The 17,970-nt window shown below is 34.0% G+C and overlaps 2 protein-coding genes across 2 annotated transcripts in view; both read left to right on the top strand.

Moving 5' to 3' along the window:
* Window positions 1-12,933, top strand: part of LOC139840960 (uncharacterized) — a 44,642-nt gene extending 31,709 nt beyond the window's left edge. The window contains exon 9 of the mRNA XM_071831200.1: window positions 12,896-12,933. Within this exon, the coding sequence (XP_071687301.1) occupies window positions 12,896-12,933 (38 nt within the window). The remainder of the gene's footprint in view (window positions 1-12,895) is intronic.
* Window positions 12,934-13,311: 378 nt separating this feature from the next.
* On the top strand, window positions 13,312-15,139 carry LOC139840959 (uncharacterized). The gene is made up of 4 exons (XM_071831199.1): window positions 13,312-13,555; window positions 13,625-14,155; window positions 14,248-14,490; window positions 14,565-15,139. Exons 1-4 carry the CDS (start codon window positions 13,312-13,314, stop codon window positions 15,137-15,139), a joined length of 1,593 nt encoding a protein of 530 aa, XP_071687300.1.
* Window positions 15,140-17,970: the final 2,831 nt, after the last annotated feature.

The following is a 17,970-nucleotide window of genomic DNA, read 5'->3' as shown; positions in this document are numbered from 1 at the left end:
AATCAAATCTTTTATAGATTTCGAAGATTATCTCTAAATTCCGTGAATTCCAGAAATCCACCGTGACTACGTCAAAAGTTAAATCTCTATCTCAATCTTTTGTGACAGCTTCACTTGTACGCTTCACATAATCAAATCGTTTTATCTATATTACTCAATGATGATAAAACTCTATTTATCAACTCATATTCATCATGAAAACATTCTTATTGTTAGCCATCACGACCTCGATCAAATTTGGGGACGAAATTTCTTTAACGGGTAGGTACTGTGACGACCCAGAAAATTTTGACTAATTTTAAATCAAACTCTCGATACGATTTAATATTTTTGACACGATAAGAAAAGTCTATTAGGTTGAGTCTCAAAAATTTTGAGCTATTTCATGAATTCATTTGACCTCGACCAGTTTCGACGATTCAGAACAAGTAATTGTAAATAGATGTGTGTGTGTGTATATATTTATATATATAGTAATTGAAAATATAATTTGAAATATTATATGTTATTGTTATTAAAATTTAATTATGTAAAATAAAATAAAAATATGATATCATGATCATTATTATTTAAAACATATCTAAATATATAAATAATGTATATTAAATATACATTTTGTGATTTCGAATCTATTTAGTAAACGACAGTAACACTCAATTACCATTCGATGAATATTAAACAAGTTTAATACGAACTTATGTGATTTTTAAAATAAACGGTGATCCAAAAATGGTTATATAAATTATAGGCTTATTAAAAGTATATTTAAGATCTAATTTTAGCACTTTTTATATTTTACCCAGGATCGAGCGCGGACAGTTGATTTAATTTTATTTAATAAGTTTAAACAATTAATAAATGTTTCTATAAAATAATAATTAGAATAAACAAAGATATTTAATTTGGGATTTTTTTCAGAAGACTTTTATCCGCCACTGATTAACAAAAGAGTACGATATAACATTCGCGTTAAAACTGTCGGCAGTTAGTATAAAATGGAGACTGTTGATTCATTTTCATGCGTTTAATTGAGTCAAGATATTTACATTTATTATTATTATATTCATTTCCTTTTCATTGTTGTAATTCTAATCACTTTCGAATATACATATATATATATATATATATATATATATATATATATATATATATATATATATATATATTGATACATGCATGTGGACACAACTGACTTATTTAATCCGTAATTAACTTTATGAATGTGAATGTTACTGTGGCCTTACTGTTTTTCCTTTTTAATTAGCGCGTTCTTTATTTCAATCATTAATCATTATTGTAAGAAAGTACCAATCAACTTTGACTATTCACTCACGGGATATTGGACAACGACTTATCGAGTCAACCACTTTTGGCTTTAATTCCAAGTTTCCAACTCATACAAATTTCATAGAGATTTCTTTTATATATGTTCCAGACTAATTTTATAATTTATGAATACTACCCACACAAAATCAAACATCAATGACCAACCTTCATAAGCTTTTACTCATCAGTGTCTCTACTTTCGATACAACTTTAATTATCACCAAGAATCATCATCAAACCCACTTGATCATCACATTCATCGACCACCACCATCGTAACTGCTCGAATCACCACTGGTTACCCTCACCACCTTCACCGTGAAACAACCCCTACACCTTCATCACTCTTGCTTCACTTCTCTACAATCTACCACTCTATAACCTGCAACTAAACCGAAGCCATCATCTATGTTTCTATCTTCTTCAACAACTCGATAACCCATCCAAATAACCGTTACTGCTGCTGTCTTTGGTCGCCACAAACAACCACCGTGAACCACCAAAACACACCTGCAACTGTTTTTGCTGTTTTCTATTCGATCCATAACAAACCCAAAATGCCACCACCATAATTCACTAATCCTGCTACTCGTAATCTATTTCTATTTAAAGTTCATCACCATCATCCTGCTTATTCGCTGCAATTGCTACATCTATTATTTTTCTGTTTAACATGCGAAACCCATAATAATTCGATCAAAACTGCACTTCATTTCTGTTTGCGACTGTTTACCCTCGCCACCACAAGTAACCACCATCTCCTGCCCCTCCTACCACCACCGTACCGCCATATTTATTTTTCTTCTTTTACTATTTCTGCAGACCACGCTGCTGCTCTATTTCTCTTCATTTTCGTTTATGTTTAAGATGGGATCGATGATGATATATTGATATAAAAGATGATAAGAACAATAGGAGAAATGTCATGAGGAATGATGATAATAATGCTTTTTCTATTCTTTACTTTCGATTAATAAACATCCACTTAGTTTTATTGATTATGCCGTTTCTTTTCTTTCTGGTGGCCCGAAGACATCAACACACAACCACTTGTTGTGATGAAAGATGATGCATGATGTCGAGAAGTGTGATGATGATAATAATCATGATCATGTACATGAGATGATGATTAAGAAGGCAATGTATAGCGATTATGATAATGATATATGTCGTAACTGTTTCCCTTATTCCTGACAACAAGAACCCACAAATCCACGACACCTATTTGATTAGTTTACTGTTGCTCGATAAATCTCCTTCCAATATGTTGGACTCCCTTGTTGGGCCGTATCATTGGGCTTCTCGAATTTAAATGGACTAACATCTTAGGCTAGTTGCTTTTGGGCTTGAATATTGAAGGGGTTGTTTGTACGGGTTATATAGTTTAGGATCATGAATTAAATCAGAAAGCCAGAAATAGATGAGTGGTTTGGGGTATTATCGGGTTAGCGGGAGGTTGCGGGTTCGAGCCCGGACTAGGGCATTATTTTTTTTAGAAAAGCTTTGGAAGGTAGTTTTCAACATCATCATTATTATTATTATTATTATTATTATTATTATTATTATTATTATTATTATTATTATTATTATTATTATTATTATTATTATTATTATTATTATTATTATTATTATTATTATTATTATTATTATTATTATTATTATTATTGTTAGATTACTTATTATCATTATTAAAATTTAGATCATAATTATTATTATTATCATTTTTATTATTACTAGTATCGTTATCATTTTTATAAAAACCATATTATTATTATTATTATCAATATTACTACTAATATTATTATCATTACTACAATAAAAATTAGGCATATAGAAATATACTTAACTAAACTATATTAAAATTTTTATTTATTTAATGTATATAAAATAAATACATTTAATTAAGTTATTAATGAAACACATAATTTATTAAAATAACAAGTATATCAATAATAATATATAAATTCTTTCGATTTCAATTATATGTGTTAATATATATATAAATGATATAGGTTCGTGAATCTGAGGCCAACCTTGCATTGTTCAGTATCGTCATATGCATATTTTTACAACAAAATATCGTATCGTGAGTTCATTTGCTCCTTTTTACTCTTTACATTTTTGGGACTGAGAATACATGCGCTGGTTTTACAACTGCTTTATTAAATGCCTTTGAAATCTATATTTTTAGACTGAGATGCTTTTATAAATGTTTGACGATATAGACACAAGCAAAACATTCTTATTATGCAGACAGAAGTTATGTGGATGATTATTGAATTAGTTGGACGTTATAATTGTCACTAATTATTGCGAATATTTCCTCTGATTATTATTTCTTGGTAACCTAAGAATTAGAAACGGATATAGCCCTAATTCACGCGAATCCTAAAGGTAGCTACCGGGTTTAACACCCCCACCCAGAATGTTCACTAGACGGAAGAGCTAGTGGGCGTGGTGTTTAGTACTTCGAAGTTTATATATTATACAGATGAGATGTTATGTTTTGGGGATATTATTGATGCGCATTATATGTTAAGGTCGGTTACCATGTTGAGCAATGAAATCAAAATGAATGTTATGTATCGGGAGAATGATTTTTATACACAGGTTATGTGTATTAGTTTTGTGCACGAGATATGTGTACGATTATTAAAAATCGCGAGGCAACCTACGGGGGAGAAAACGATACGAACCTACTCTACACGAGATAGGTGTACTGTATTTAAAATCTTGTGGTCTATCAAAATGATAAATTTTATTGTTTATGATAAACCTATGAACTCACCAACCTTTTGGTTGACACTTTTAAAACATGTTTATTCTCAGGTCTGAAAGAAATCTTCTGCTGTGCATTTGCTCATTTTTAAAGATATTACATGGAGTCATTCATGGCATATAGAGGTCAGTACCTCGCAATGGGATCAGCTGTTGAAGACTTCGTCCAGGTGGATTAGGACGGGTCACTATACGTTAGGGCCGCCTAACGAGGTACGTAAGATTTCATATAACTGATAAATACCCGTTTGTTGAGGGGTATGGCTTTTAACCCAAATAAGTGTCAAAGAGCTGCTCCTTTATCTCATTTCTCACCTTCTCTCTAAAAATATCTCCTAACACCCCGTACCTAACTTCCTCCCATTCTTGAAACCCTAAATCATCCAATCTCGTTTTTGTGTTTGAATTAATTTAGAAATCTGTTCCTTGTGTCATTGTGAATCTAACAAGGTAAGATTTGTGTGTTTTCATACTTGAATTTGTGTTAAAAATGGATTTTTATTAGGTTTTTTGTGACGACCCGACAAAATCGTCATTGACGGTGAAATGTCCCGTTCATATCGATTATAAACATTCCATATTAATTGATTTCGTTGCGAGGTTTTGACCTCTGTATGAGACGTTTTTCAAAGACTGCATTCGATTTTTAAAACAAACCATAACCTTTAAAATATTACGACGATTATCAAATAATGATAATCTAAAATATAGCGTTTTCACACGACCATTACATAACGGTTTACAATAATATTACACAACAATATATATGTCTTCGAATGCAGTTTTTAAACAATATTATACAAGCATGCTGACTCCAACTCTTGTCCATAAATTAGCATGCAACAGCGGAAGCTCTTAATAATTACCTGAGAATAAACATGCTTTAAACGTCAACAAAAATGTTGGTTAGTTATAGGTTTAACCTATATATCAAATTGTAATAATAGACCACAAGATTTCATCTTTCAATAACATGCAATCTGCATAAAAATCATTCATATGGTTGAACACCTGGTAACCGACATTAACAAATGCATCTAGAATATCCCCATATATAAATATCAAAGTACTAAAGCAGTTCAAATTCTCTGACTGGGGTGTGTCAAAGCCCATAGATCTATCTTTAGGATTCGCGTCAATTGGTGGCAATTATAATAAACAACAATTCTTAGGCTACCAAGTTCAAAAAGGGCGATATCCGGTATAAAGATTCAACATAGAATGTAGTTTCAATACTTGTGTCTATTTTGTAAATCATTTTCAAAACTGCATGTATTCTCATCCCAAAAATATTAGATAGTAAAAATGGGACTATAACTCACTTTCACAGATTTTTTACTTCGTCGAAAAATAAGACTTGGCCACGGGTCGATTCACGAAACTATAACAAATATGTACATATATATCAAAGTATGATTAAAATACATTCACAACATTTTTTATTACGTTTTAACGATTTAAGTTTATTAAGTCAGCAGTCCTCGTTAGTAACCTACAACTAGTTGTCCATAGTTAGATGTACAAAAATAAATCAATATATATTATCTCGAATCATTCCACGACCCAGTGTCTACAAGTCTCAGACTCGATCACAACTCAAAGTATATATATTATTTTGGAATCAACCTCAACCCTGTATAGTTAACTCAAACATTACTGCATATAGAGTGTCTATGGTTGTTCCAAATAATATATATAGATGGGTCGATATGATATGTCAAAACATTGTATACGTGTCTATGATATCCCAAGATTACATAATATATGTTAGAATACATGTATAATACATTATAAGTTGGTTAAGTTATGATTTGTATAGATTTGTTACAAATTTCACGTAGCTACAACAAGCAAAATTATCCAATCTTGTTTTACCCATAACTTCTTCGTTTTAAATCCGTTTTGAGAGATTCAAGTTGCTATGGTTTTATATTGAACTTAAGTTTATGAATCTAAACAGAAAAAGTATAAGTTTATAGTCGGAAATACAGGTTACAAGTCATTTTTGTAAAGGTAGTCATTTCAGTCGAAAGAACGACGTCTAGATGACCATTTTGGAAAACATACTTCTACTTTGAGTTTAACCATGATTTTTGGATATAGTTTTATGTTCATAATAAAAATCATTTTCCCAGAAGAATAGCTTTTAAATTAAAGTTTATCATAGTTTTTAATTATCCAAACTAAAACAGCCCCCGGTTTTACTACGACGGCGTATATCCAGTTTTACGGTGTTCTTCGTGTTTCCAGGTTTTAAATCATTAAGTTAACATATCATATAGATATAGAACATGTGTTTAGTTGATTTTAAAAGTTAAGTTAGAAGGATTTACTTTGTTTGCGAACAAGTTTAGAATATACTAAACTATGTTCTAGTGATTACAAGTTTAAATCTTCGAATAAGATAGTTATATATATATATATATATATATATATATATATATATATATATATATATATATATATATATGAATCGAATGATGTTATGAACATCATTACTACCTCAAGTTTAGTAGGTAAACCTACTAGAAGTGACAAGAAATGATCTAGCTTCAAAGGATCTTGGATGGCTTGAAAGTTCTTGAAGTAGGATCATGACACAAAAACAAGTTCAAGTAAGATTTTTACTCGAATTAAGATAGTTTATAGTTATAGAAATCGAATCAAAGTTTGAATATGAATATTACCTTGAATAATAAAGATAACCTACTGTAAATAACAAAGGTTTCTTGATCTTAGATGATTATGTGGAATGGATTAGAAAGCTTGGAAGTAAACTAGTAAACTTGAAAGGATTTTTGAAGTGTTCTTGAATTATTCTTCCTATGATGATTATAGCTTGATTCTTCAAGTAATTTTTGATGAAGATGATGATTAGTTTTCTGGAAAAATTCGTTCATATGTGTGTGTAGGTGTTGAGAGAGAATTAGAAAGAGAATTGGAAGTGAAATGGATTGATTGGTGAGTGGTGAATGATGAGTGGTGAGTGGGGTTAAAAGGAGTTCTAGTTAGTTGACTAGTTCATGGTAGAAGTTAAATTTGATTAGTCATGCATGACATAATCAAGAGTGGAATCCCATGCTAGTTTCTATTGGTATATACTCATAGTAAGTACGTCTAGAAGCTGTGTATAATAAGGATACGAATACTGAATGACTACGAGTAGAATTGTTGATGAAAATGAATGGAAATGTAATTGTAAGCATTTTTGCTAAGTAGAATTACTTTGATATGTGTCTTGAAGTCTTTCAAAAGTGTACTAATACATCTTAATACACTACATGTATATTCATTTTAACTGAGTCGTTAAGTCATCGTTAGTCATTACATGTAAGTGTTGTTTTTGAATGTTTTAAGTTAACGATCTCATTTAATGTTGTTGAAAGCTTTAAATCAAATTTTAACACATTTTTAATAAAGCGATATTAACCCAAACAAAAAAAATTCCGAGCTGACCTGGCAGCTCGATCCCAGCCAGGGGCTCTGCCCCTTGGACCCCGCAAGGGGTTGCCACCCCTTGGACCCTGCTATCAGGGGCGCTGCCCCCGAACCCCCGTCATAATCAAGATAAGTTCAAACAAGTGTGCACTCCACACTTTCCCAAACTTGTTCGATATTTATCAAGGTTATTTTGGTTAACAAATTAATCCCATTACACTTAAATCATATTGGTGACACAAATCACCAACAATGAATATATCATAATATGATACATATGTATTTAGTAAGGCGTTGCTATAACGATAATCGTTATATATATCGTTTCGAGTTTCATAATTCAATAGTCTCATTTTATGTATATAACTCATTATTAATATACCTAGTGAGATACTTACTTTTCATAATATCATGTTAGCTATATACATATCCATATATATATCATCATATAGTTTTTACAAGTTTTAACGTTCGTGAATCGCCGGTCAACTTGGGTGGTCAATTGTCTACATGAAACCTATTTCAATTAATCAAGTCTTAACAAGTTTGATTGCTTAACATGTTGGAAACATTTAATCATGTAAATATCAACTTCATTTAATATATATAAACATGGAAAAGTTTGGGTCACTACAGACGGCGTCGTCAACTTAGGTCCCGTAACGTGGTCATAAGTCTTTGAAACCAAGTTTGACCAAAATATATCGCATTCATTTCAAATGTTTAGATATTTTAAAGTTTACAAAGTAGTTTAACAACTAGTTACATTACAACATTTAAAGTACAAATGAAATCTATGCGACACAATTTAAAGTAAAGTCAAAAGACGCTCCATGTATGCATGTATACTCGACATCCAACCAAGTATCAAAATAGTGTGCGAAAGCATGAATCACTTAGCGTTCAAGGACCTGAGAAAACATATAGAAACTGTCAACGAAAAACGTTGGTGAAATCATAGGTTTAGTAAGTATTGTATTGAACCGCAAGATTTAATATAAAGTTGATTATCCAAATCGTTTTCATTCCAAAGTTGTTGTACGTTCGCGAGCACCCAATTATCAAGACTTAACTATTTTACGAACCCCGTTATCATAGTGTTAGAACCTACACTATACTCAAAAATATATTTCATCCACTAACGGTATCGAACCGTCCGAATGAGGGCGCGTCAAGCCCGTATGGATCCACATAACATAAGTTCACGTTTACACCTACAAGTGTAACTAATGATAATTGAATTGAGGTTTTTTATTCTAACTCGCATGTGGAATGTTTGTTTCCGTACTTGTGTTCAAAGTATAAAAGTATAAAACGTATATGTTTCTCATCCCATGATTTAAAGCATAAAAATTTGTGGAAAAGATGGAACTATGATCTCACCTTGAGTGCACGAATATAAATGTACTTCACAAAGTAACGTGTGCAAGAACGAATGCTAGTCTCGACCTAAACAATAGGTTGTATCAATATCGGTAAAGTATGAAGTCGGTCAAAGTTGTTCAGTTAGTCCTATGGCTTGTTACGACTCGATTATATAGCATGTGAATCACGTTGTCAAGTTTCATGCAAAATATAAGTATAAAAGCATGTTAGAACGATTGCATAAGTATTTGGTTAAGTTTAACTAAAAGTCAAACTTTGGTCAAGTCAAAGTCAACGAAAAAGTCAACACGTTCGGGTCGGGTCTCGAACAATTTTTCTGAGTTATATAATCATATGTGAGCATGTTAGAACAAGTTACATGTTAATCGGAGGTACGTTACATGTTAATCGGAGGTACGTAGCATAGTTAGAATTAAACGAAAAATGACCAAAAAGGCTGGACGGCGTCCAGCAGTGAAGGACTGGATGGCGTCCAAGGAATGGGACGACATCCAAAAATGTACAGATTTCTGCTTGCTGAAATTTCACAAGTGCACGAACCAAACTTCAAACAATCACAATTTATGATCCGGAAACAATCAAAACATGTATCTTATATCGTTGAAAATGTATTTTGATGAGGAAAATAACTAAACATATATCATCAACTAAATCCAACATTTATTACACCAAAGTCCAACATTTATGCTCAACATAATTACTCCAAGTTCATTAAATACGTTTCATGATTCGGGCAACCAATTTACATATATGACATGCCGTTTCGAAGGTATTTAAACATACATTGCAACTAAACACTTACCAACAACATTTTATAGCATTCAATGCATCAAAACTTCATATTTAAGTCTATCAAACCCTAATCAAAATCACAAAATCAATAATCATGTTAGTGAAGTTTTCTTAGTCAACCTACACATCAAAATGAAGCTAGTGATGCTAGTAACACATTTAATACATGAACTTTTAACATCTAACAACATTTTAACAACCAAATCTCAAGATCAAACTAGTCACTTTTCAAGTTTAAGTTAGTTACACCAAAATAGCAAGAACAAGCAATTAAATCACATAATAATGTAAGACTTGAGCCATAGACACTAATTAACACACTTTTATAAGTCAAAAACATCAAGAACGAGGAATCTAGAGTTTTTAGAATGTTACTCAAAAGAGATGAAGTTGGTATAGAATCGAAGAGGAAGTTGCAAGGATTCTAAATATGTAATTTGTTTTGAAGAACGCTTGCTAAATTGGAAACGGATGATGATTCTTTGATTTGGGTGTTGAGAGCAAAAAGATGGAAGTATCAAGTTTGGGGAGGTGAATGAGTGGAGGAGGATGGGGTTTGACCCTTTGTGTAATATCCTATAAAACTTAAAGAATATAAAACTCATAACTAGTGTTATAATAACCCAAATTAAAGTAAATAAAATTTGTAAGATTAATACATAAGTAATTAGTGGTGAATAAGTTAATTAGTAAATTAATTAACATGACCTCTTATCTAGTATGGTTAAGAACGTAACATGATTTATACAAACTTGAATTTATATAATGGTATGCATTAATTGGGATTAACAAACACTAGTAACCTACCTTGTATTAATACTCAAAAGTAAATGACTAAAATCAATGTTAACATGGATGGCCAATGTATCAGTGGAATTTGTGTGATCTTTTATTTATTGAAAGGGGATAGGGATAGTCTCATCAAGTTATATATCCTACAAGTTTCATTTGTCACTTTCTTGGCTAGATCAAATGAAATACAACTAAATCAAATGAAATGAGATATTTATACTCACCAACTAGATAGTCATATTACTCATAATATTAAGAGAAAGAAGATATAGACGGTAGAGTAATCAAAGAAGGAATACGGAGTATTTGCGGGTCTAGTTTTGGTTCTAACACGAACACGATTTAAAGGTAACTACTAATTACCATCTTTGTTATAGATGTATAAATTGTTTATTGTTTTCTTAATCAACTTACTAGTCTAGATTGACTATATATCACATGGATTTTTTTATAGAGTTGAGATGTTAAAATTTTAGTATAAGATGGATATACTGTAGAAATGGCTTGGTATATTTAACTCTTATCTATACAGTTAATATATATGAATTTACATACAACTTGTAATAAAACTTGTAATAAGTGATTACACGAAGAAGTATGAAGTACTATAAAAACTTATTAATTCAGTTAGTCACACATTTCATTTTAATAAAGTTGAGGTGTCTTAAAATGACTATGAATCTAATGATACATAACTACAATTTAAGAATATATAAGAGTTAATTAATTGGAGTCTTGCTACAACTTACACAAAATTGAGTAGTTACGTGTTATAATTTATAGAGAATTTTAAACTCACATGTAATATGGAAAGGAAATAAAATTGATGTAGAATCTATGTTTTCGATTACGATAGCGGGAATTTTGAGTCTTAAAAATATGTAAGTTACTAACAATTTAGAAAATGGAAGTCTTAGTAATATATAGTGACATAACTATATCATTAATATAATATCCATGAAACTATTTATTTAGAAATAAACACATGAGAATCATATGGTAACACTAATTAAATAAAGGATATTACATACTCCCTATTTGAATACATTTTGTGCTCATGCATGTGTGTTCCTTAGATTTGGCTCGGTGATCGCATCATTGGTGGTGTTTTGTTGTCTTTGGAATTTCATCACTCAATGAAAGGTACGGATATTCTAGGTGGTTCTAGGATCGCTTCGGTAAATTGTTCCTCTCAAAACTTTATTTTGAATTGTATAAGTATTATTGTATGACATGCTTGTTTAAAATTATTTGTCTATTAGCCTTTGAAATGTGTTATGCTTAACTCATTTTGGATGTACTAACGAGGTTGCTAATTGTGTATGATAGTTGAGGAATCATAATATTTTGGTCTTTGAAAATTGTGTTAAAACCGTGTCTCGAAAACCCCACCAAATCAGTCCCGAAAACAGCCCAAAACGGCTATGAAACTGTCCCGAAAAGCTGCTATTTTTAGTCCGAAAACAGCCCGTAATCGCCTCGAAATAGCCCCGAAAAATGTCGAAAACATTCCGGTAAAGAACATGTGTGAGTGTGGCGAGTGGTACGGTGATTCGTATCAAGTGTCCCTCATTCCATGTGGCTTTACATGTCCCGTTAAGTCTCGTTTAAGTTGATAATTCGTGAAGGGCTAAAATATTAATATTATGTATCATGACTCTTGATAAAGGTTAGACCGAATGGTGGGAATGACACGCGATCTTTTAAATAATAAGACATACCATTTTTTTATATATAAAATATTTTAAGAATTGTTTGAACGTAGAATGTTTAAGCTCACTTTATTAATAATTTTTTTTTAAAAATTCCTTTAATCTTTTGGGAAAATATTTGGAATTTATAATCCTATGTCGGTTAAAATGTTTTAATAAAATATGCCTAAGAGTAACCTATCCATGGAGGTCCCATGGGTGCGTTATTGTGACACCGGTAACGTGGCATCGATGTAGCGGTGTATTTTGTTATATCTACGGCGTCTCCTTTTGATTACCCGGTAGTTGGTACGAGCTCTTTATTATTATATTTTGATAGGAGGCGTATGGATCGATCCTAGGATTTTGTTTTGACGGTGTACGTTCATCGTAGTGTCATACGAAATGTCACCGATATGGATGATTAGTGGAGTAGCTACCCTATGATTTCATTTTGATACTTTGTTACATATTTGTTTTGACTCTTAGTGCATTATTTTATGAAATTTGCATCATGATATATGGTATTGTGGATCTATACATATTCGCGCTTTGTTTTGCAACTAAGTTATTTTGAAAATAAGTTCATTTTGAATATAAATTTTTCATGTCATACTATACTCCATTATTCGTTATATCCGTTCACTGGGCTTTGGCTCAGTCGTATTCTTTGTTTTCCTTCTTATACGACAGGTAATCAAGGGGGTGTTGGGAACGAAGGAAGAGTGTAGAGTGGAGTGAACTTAGCACCTTGCCTTAGAGATTCCCTTCAAGATTTAGTAGCATATTTTGGTTTAGTAGTACTTTTGAATAAGTTTATCAACTTTGGTTTGGACTATGGTTGAATTCGAATAAGAATAACGCTCATTTATCTTTTAATTTACCTTTATTTATAAGTATTGGTATTCGTAAGGTTAGGGTCTTTACAGATGGTATCAGAGCTTAGGTTACCTCCTGTAGAAACTTTAGTCCTAAGTTATGGCCTGTGAGATTTGGGTAGACGTTTTGGTTAGGATTTTCTTTCCACTATAGTATTCTATTTCCACTTTGAATATTCTCTTTTATTCTTCGTACTAATCATAACCGTTATATCCTCATCTCGTTCATAGATGGCACATAAAAGAAAAGGAATGTCTGAGGAAGAAGTAGAAAACAAGATTAACCAAACTATCACGAATTTGTTACCCAACATTGTAGCTCAAGCTATTGACGCCATGCGTAAGCAAGGTGGCGAGACTTTTAAGCATGAAGAAGAGGATGAATATAAGGAGGATAGAACTGTAATGGGAGATGCTATTCATGTTTGGCTAGAACGGTTTCAAAAACAACGTCCTTTGTCATTCAGTACTGCTAGTACTCCTGTTGAAGCTGAGAATTGGATCACTCACATCGAGAAGATTTACTGAGTGCTTGGTTGTGAAGAGAGATTTTGGGTCCCATTGGCTGTTTATAAGCTAGAGGGGGATGCTCAGTGTTGGTGGATCGCTTTGAGACAAGAGAAAGGGGGTATCGAATTTGAGAATTCATTATATTGGGTTGATTTCAAGGAGTTGTTTTTCCGTCAGTACTTTTCTGAGGCGGAGAAAGAGGCTGTGATTCGGGAGTATGCGAATATTAAGCAAGGGAATGATGAGTCTATTAATGATTTCACTAAGAGGTTTTTGAGGCTTGTGGGTTTGATTGGGGCTGTGGCTGGGTCTGCTGAGGACCAATCTCGTAAGTACAAATGGGCTGTTCATGGGTGCTACCACTCTAAAATGATTAATCTGAAATGTTTCGATGTCGCTGAGGCAGCCGATTATGCTCGGAATTTGGAGATGGAGCGAGCCAAGTATTTGGCTACTAAAAATGATGATGGTAAAAACAAGAGGGTTAAGATTGCACAACCACTACGATTTGTGCCTCCGCCGACTAGCAAATATGGTCAGCAATCTGGCAACCAAGGGTATTGTGGTAATAATTGGAATAATAGAGGAAATCAGTTAAGGATTGACAACGGGCTAAATAATAATAACCGTGGTCAATTAAAGTGTACCGTCCCCAAGGGCAGCAAAGGGGTAATGGAAGTGGTGGTGTTAATGCCAATGCACCATGTGGGACTTGTGGAAAGAATCATCTGGGGAGAGTTTGTTATCGTAGTGCGGGTTCATGTTTTGCATGTGGAGAGGTTGGCCACTTAGCTAAGGATTGCAAGAATCCTAAACCTGGGTTTGTTCCGAGGGTTCCGGCGCCAGCTCCTGGTGGACGCGTCTTTGCTATGACTGCTGCTCAGGCTGTTGACGTGTCAGGTATATTTCGATCCCTGTTCATTTTAACAATATTTCCTTTGAGTTATTTGTTCATTCATTCTTGATATTATTAGGTACTATTACTGGTCATGTATTTGTACACCATCGTGCCCTCTTAGTTCTGTTTGATTCTGGCTCTACGCACTCGATTGTATCTATTAAGAGCTCGAAATATTTGAAAGTGTCTCCAACTTGGTTGCCTACTCCTTTGTCGATCTCCACCCCAATGGGTAGTATTGAAATTATAGATCGTGTGTTTCGAAACTGCCGTTTGGAATTCAATGACTGCATGTTTCCCGCAAATCTCTTTCCTATGACCATGCATGACTTTGACATTATTCTTGGCATGGATTGGTTATCTCGCCATCACGCGACTATCGATTGTTATTCTAAGAGCATTTTGTTTGGATATCATTCTATACTCGATTGTGTCTTTAATGGTGATCTTCCTGTAAAATCTATTAAGGTTATCTCAGCGCTTAAGGCGCAAAAGCTCATTTCACATGGTTGTGTTGGTTATTTAACTTTGATTCAGAATTTGTCTATCGAGAGTCCTTCGCTTGAAAATTTCGAGAGTTTCCCGATGTATTTCCTGACGAATTGCGGGGCTTGCCTCCAGTTCGTGAAGTTGAATTTTCGATTGATCTGATTCCTGGTTCTCAACCGATATCAAAAGCTCCTTGTCGTATGGCACCACTCGAGTTGCAAGAACTCAAGGAGCAATTGCAAGAATTGATAGATTATGGTTTTATTCGGCCAAGTGTGTCACCTTGGGGTGCGCCGATTTTGTTTGTCAAGAAGAAGGATGGTAGCATGAGACTTTGCATTGATTATCGCGAGTTAAATCATATTACTATTCAAAACCGTTATCCGCTTCCACGTATTAATAATTTGTTTGATCAGCTGCAAGGTTCGAAGTATTTTTCTAAGATTGATCTTAGGTCTGGATATCATCAGCTCCGTGTTAAAGAATAAGATATCCCTAAGACTGCTTTCCGCACTCGTTATGGGCACTATGAGTTTTTAGTGATGCCTTTTGAATTAACTAATGCTCCCGCGGTTTTCATGGATCTGATGAACCGGGTGTTCCATGAGTATTTGGATAAGTTTGTGATCGTATTCATTGATGATATCTTGGTATTCTCAAAGAGTAAAGAAGAGCATGAGAATCATCTTCGTGTTGTACTTGAAACCCTTTGAAGTAAGAAATTGTTTGCGAAATTCTCTAAATGTGAATTCTGGTTGCAACAGGTTGCCTTCTTGGGTCATGTTGTATCGGCTGAGGGTATAATGATGGATCCAGCGAAAGTTGAGGCTATTACAAATTGGTCAAGACCTACTTCTGTTATTGAGTTTCGAAGTTTTCTTGGTTTAGCTGGTTATTATCGAAGATTTGTTGAAGGTTTTTCGACAATTGCTTTGCCGCTTACCAAGTTGTTGAGGAAAGGGGAAAATTTTGTGTGGACCGATGAACGACAAAAAAGTTTCGGTGAGTTAAAGAAAAGACTTGTATCCGCTCCTATTCATGCATTGCCATCAGGGAGTAGGGGTTTTCAAATCTATAGTGACGCTTCTACGCATGGTTTGGGTTGTGTTTTGATGCAACAAGGTAAGGTAATTGCTTATGCCTCAAGGCAGTTGAAACCCTATGAGGTTAATTACCCTACTCATGATTTGGAGTTAGCTGCTGTGATTTTTGCGTTGAAAATATGGAGGCATTATCTTTATGGAGAAACTTGTGATATTTTCACCGATCACAAGAGTCTCAAATACATATTCACGCAAAAAGAGATAAATATGAGACAACGAAGGTGGCTTGAGTTATTGAAGGATTATGATGCAAACATTCAATACCATCCTAGAAAAGCGAATGTGGTAGCCGACGCATTGAGTAGAAAGTCATTCGGTAGTATCTCATGTTTGGTTACTCACATTCGAGAATTTGAAAGACTTGGTATGGGATTTAGTAAAAGAGGAGCATCGGGGATGTTGGCAAATCTAAAATTCGAGTCTGATATAATTACTAGAATAAAAGAGGCTCAATTGGATGATGGGGATTTGTGGATAGTGTTTCAAAATTTGGAAGAGGGTAAAGTTAAAGAGTTCATAGAAGATGATGATGGGGTTATTTGGTGTGGGAGTCGATTGTGTGTTCCTAATGATGATGCTATTCGTGAGGCTCTGTTGTCTGAGGCTCACAGCTCACCTTTTTCTGTACATCCTGGTTCGACCAAAATGTATAAAGATTTAAAGCAGCACTTTTGGTGGAGTGGCATGAAGAAACACGTTGCTATATATGTTGGGAAGTGCCTTACTTGTCAACAAGTAAAGATCGAGCACCAACGTGCTAGTGGTTTGCTGCAGCTGTTGGACATTCCTGTGTGGAAGTGGGATGATATCTCAATGGATTTCATCTGTGGTTTACCAAAAACTAGTAAAAGGCATGATGCTATTTGGGTGGTGATTGATAGATTAACCAAATCGGCTCATTTCTTGCGTATCTGCATGGATTATTCCGTAAGTAAGCTATCCGAACTTTTTCAGCAGGAAATTGTGAGATTACATGGGGTTCCTTCTTCCATCGTATCCGATCGTGATCCTCAGTTTACATCTGGACTTTGGAAGGGGTTACACAAAGCTTGGGGTACGCGATTGAAGCTTTGTACTGCTTTTCATCTACAAACTGATGGATAGTCTGAGCGTACAATACAGATCTTGGAAGATATGCTTCGAGTGTGTGCCCTAGATTGGAAGGGAAATTGGGATGAGTACTTATGTTTGGTGGAATTTGCCTCTAATAATAGTTGGCAGGCTAGTATCCGTATGGCTCCATTTGAGATGCTTTATGGTCGAAAGTGTAGAGCGCCAGTTTGTTGGAATGAAATGGGTGAAAAACTGATTGAAGGACCTGAGTTGGTTAGAGTGACTAATGAAAAAGTCGCTATAGCTACGAATCGACTGAAGGAAGCCCAATCGAGACAGAAAGTGTATGCCGATAAACACCGACGCCCGTTAGAGTTTGTTTTGGGTGATAAGGTGTTTTTAAAGGTGTCACCTTGGAAGGGTATTCGGCGTTTTGGTTTGAAAGGAAAGCTCAGTCCTCGATATATTGGCCCGTTTGAGATATTGGATCGAGTTTGTGAAGTATCTTATCGTTTAGCATTATCGCCGCAGTTATCTCATGTTCACAATGTATTTCACGTATCTCAGTTACGGGGTTACAACTATCATCCATTGCACGTGGTGCAATATCCTTTTTCTGAAATTCGAGCCGATCTTTCTTATGTTGAGGAGCCCGAGGCTATTATAGAATGCGAGGAGCGAGTAACTCGTAAAAGCTCCACCCCTTTCGTTAAAGTTCAATGGAAGAATCATTCACCTAGCGAGTCCACTTGGGAACTAGAGGAAACCATGCGGGCCGAGCACCCTCATTTGTTTGCTAATTGGTGCGTTTCGATTCTATAACTTCTTTCAATTTCG

The sequence above is a fragment of the Rutidosis leptorrhynchoides genome, chromosome 4 (assembly GCF_046630445.1).
Source record: "Rutidosis leptorrhynchoides isolate AG116_Rl617_1_P2 chromosome 4, CSIRO_AGI_Rlap_v1, whole genome shotgun sequence".
NCBI classification, from domain to species: domain Eukaryota; kingdom Viridiplantae; phylum Streptophyta; class Magnoliopsida; order Asterales; family Asteraceae; genus Rutidosis; species Rutidosis leptorrhynchoides.
This window is presented reverse-complemented; position numbering and strand designations above follow the sequence as displayed.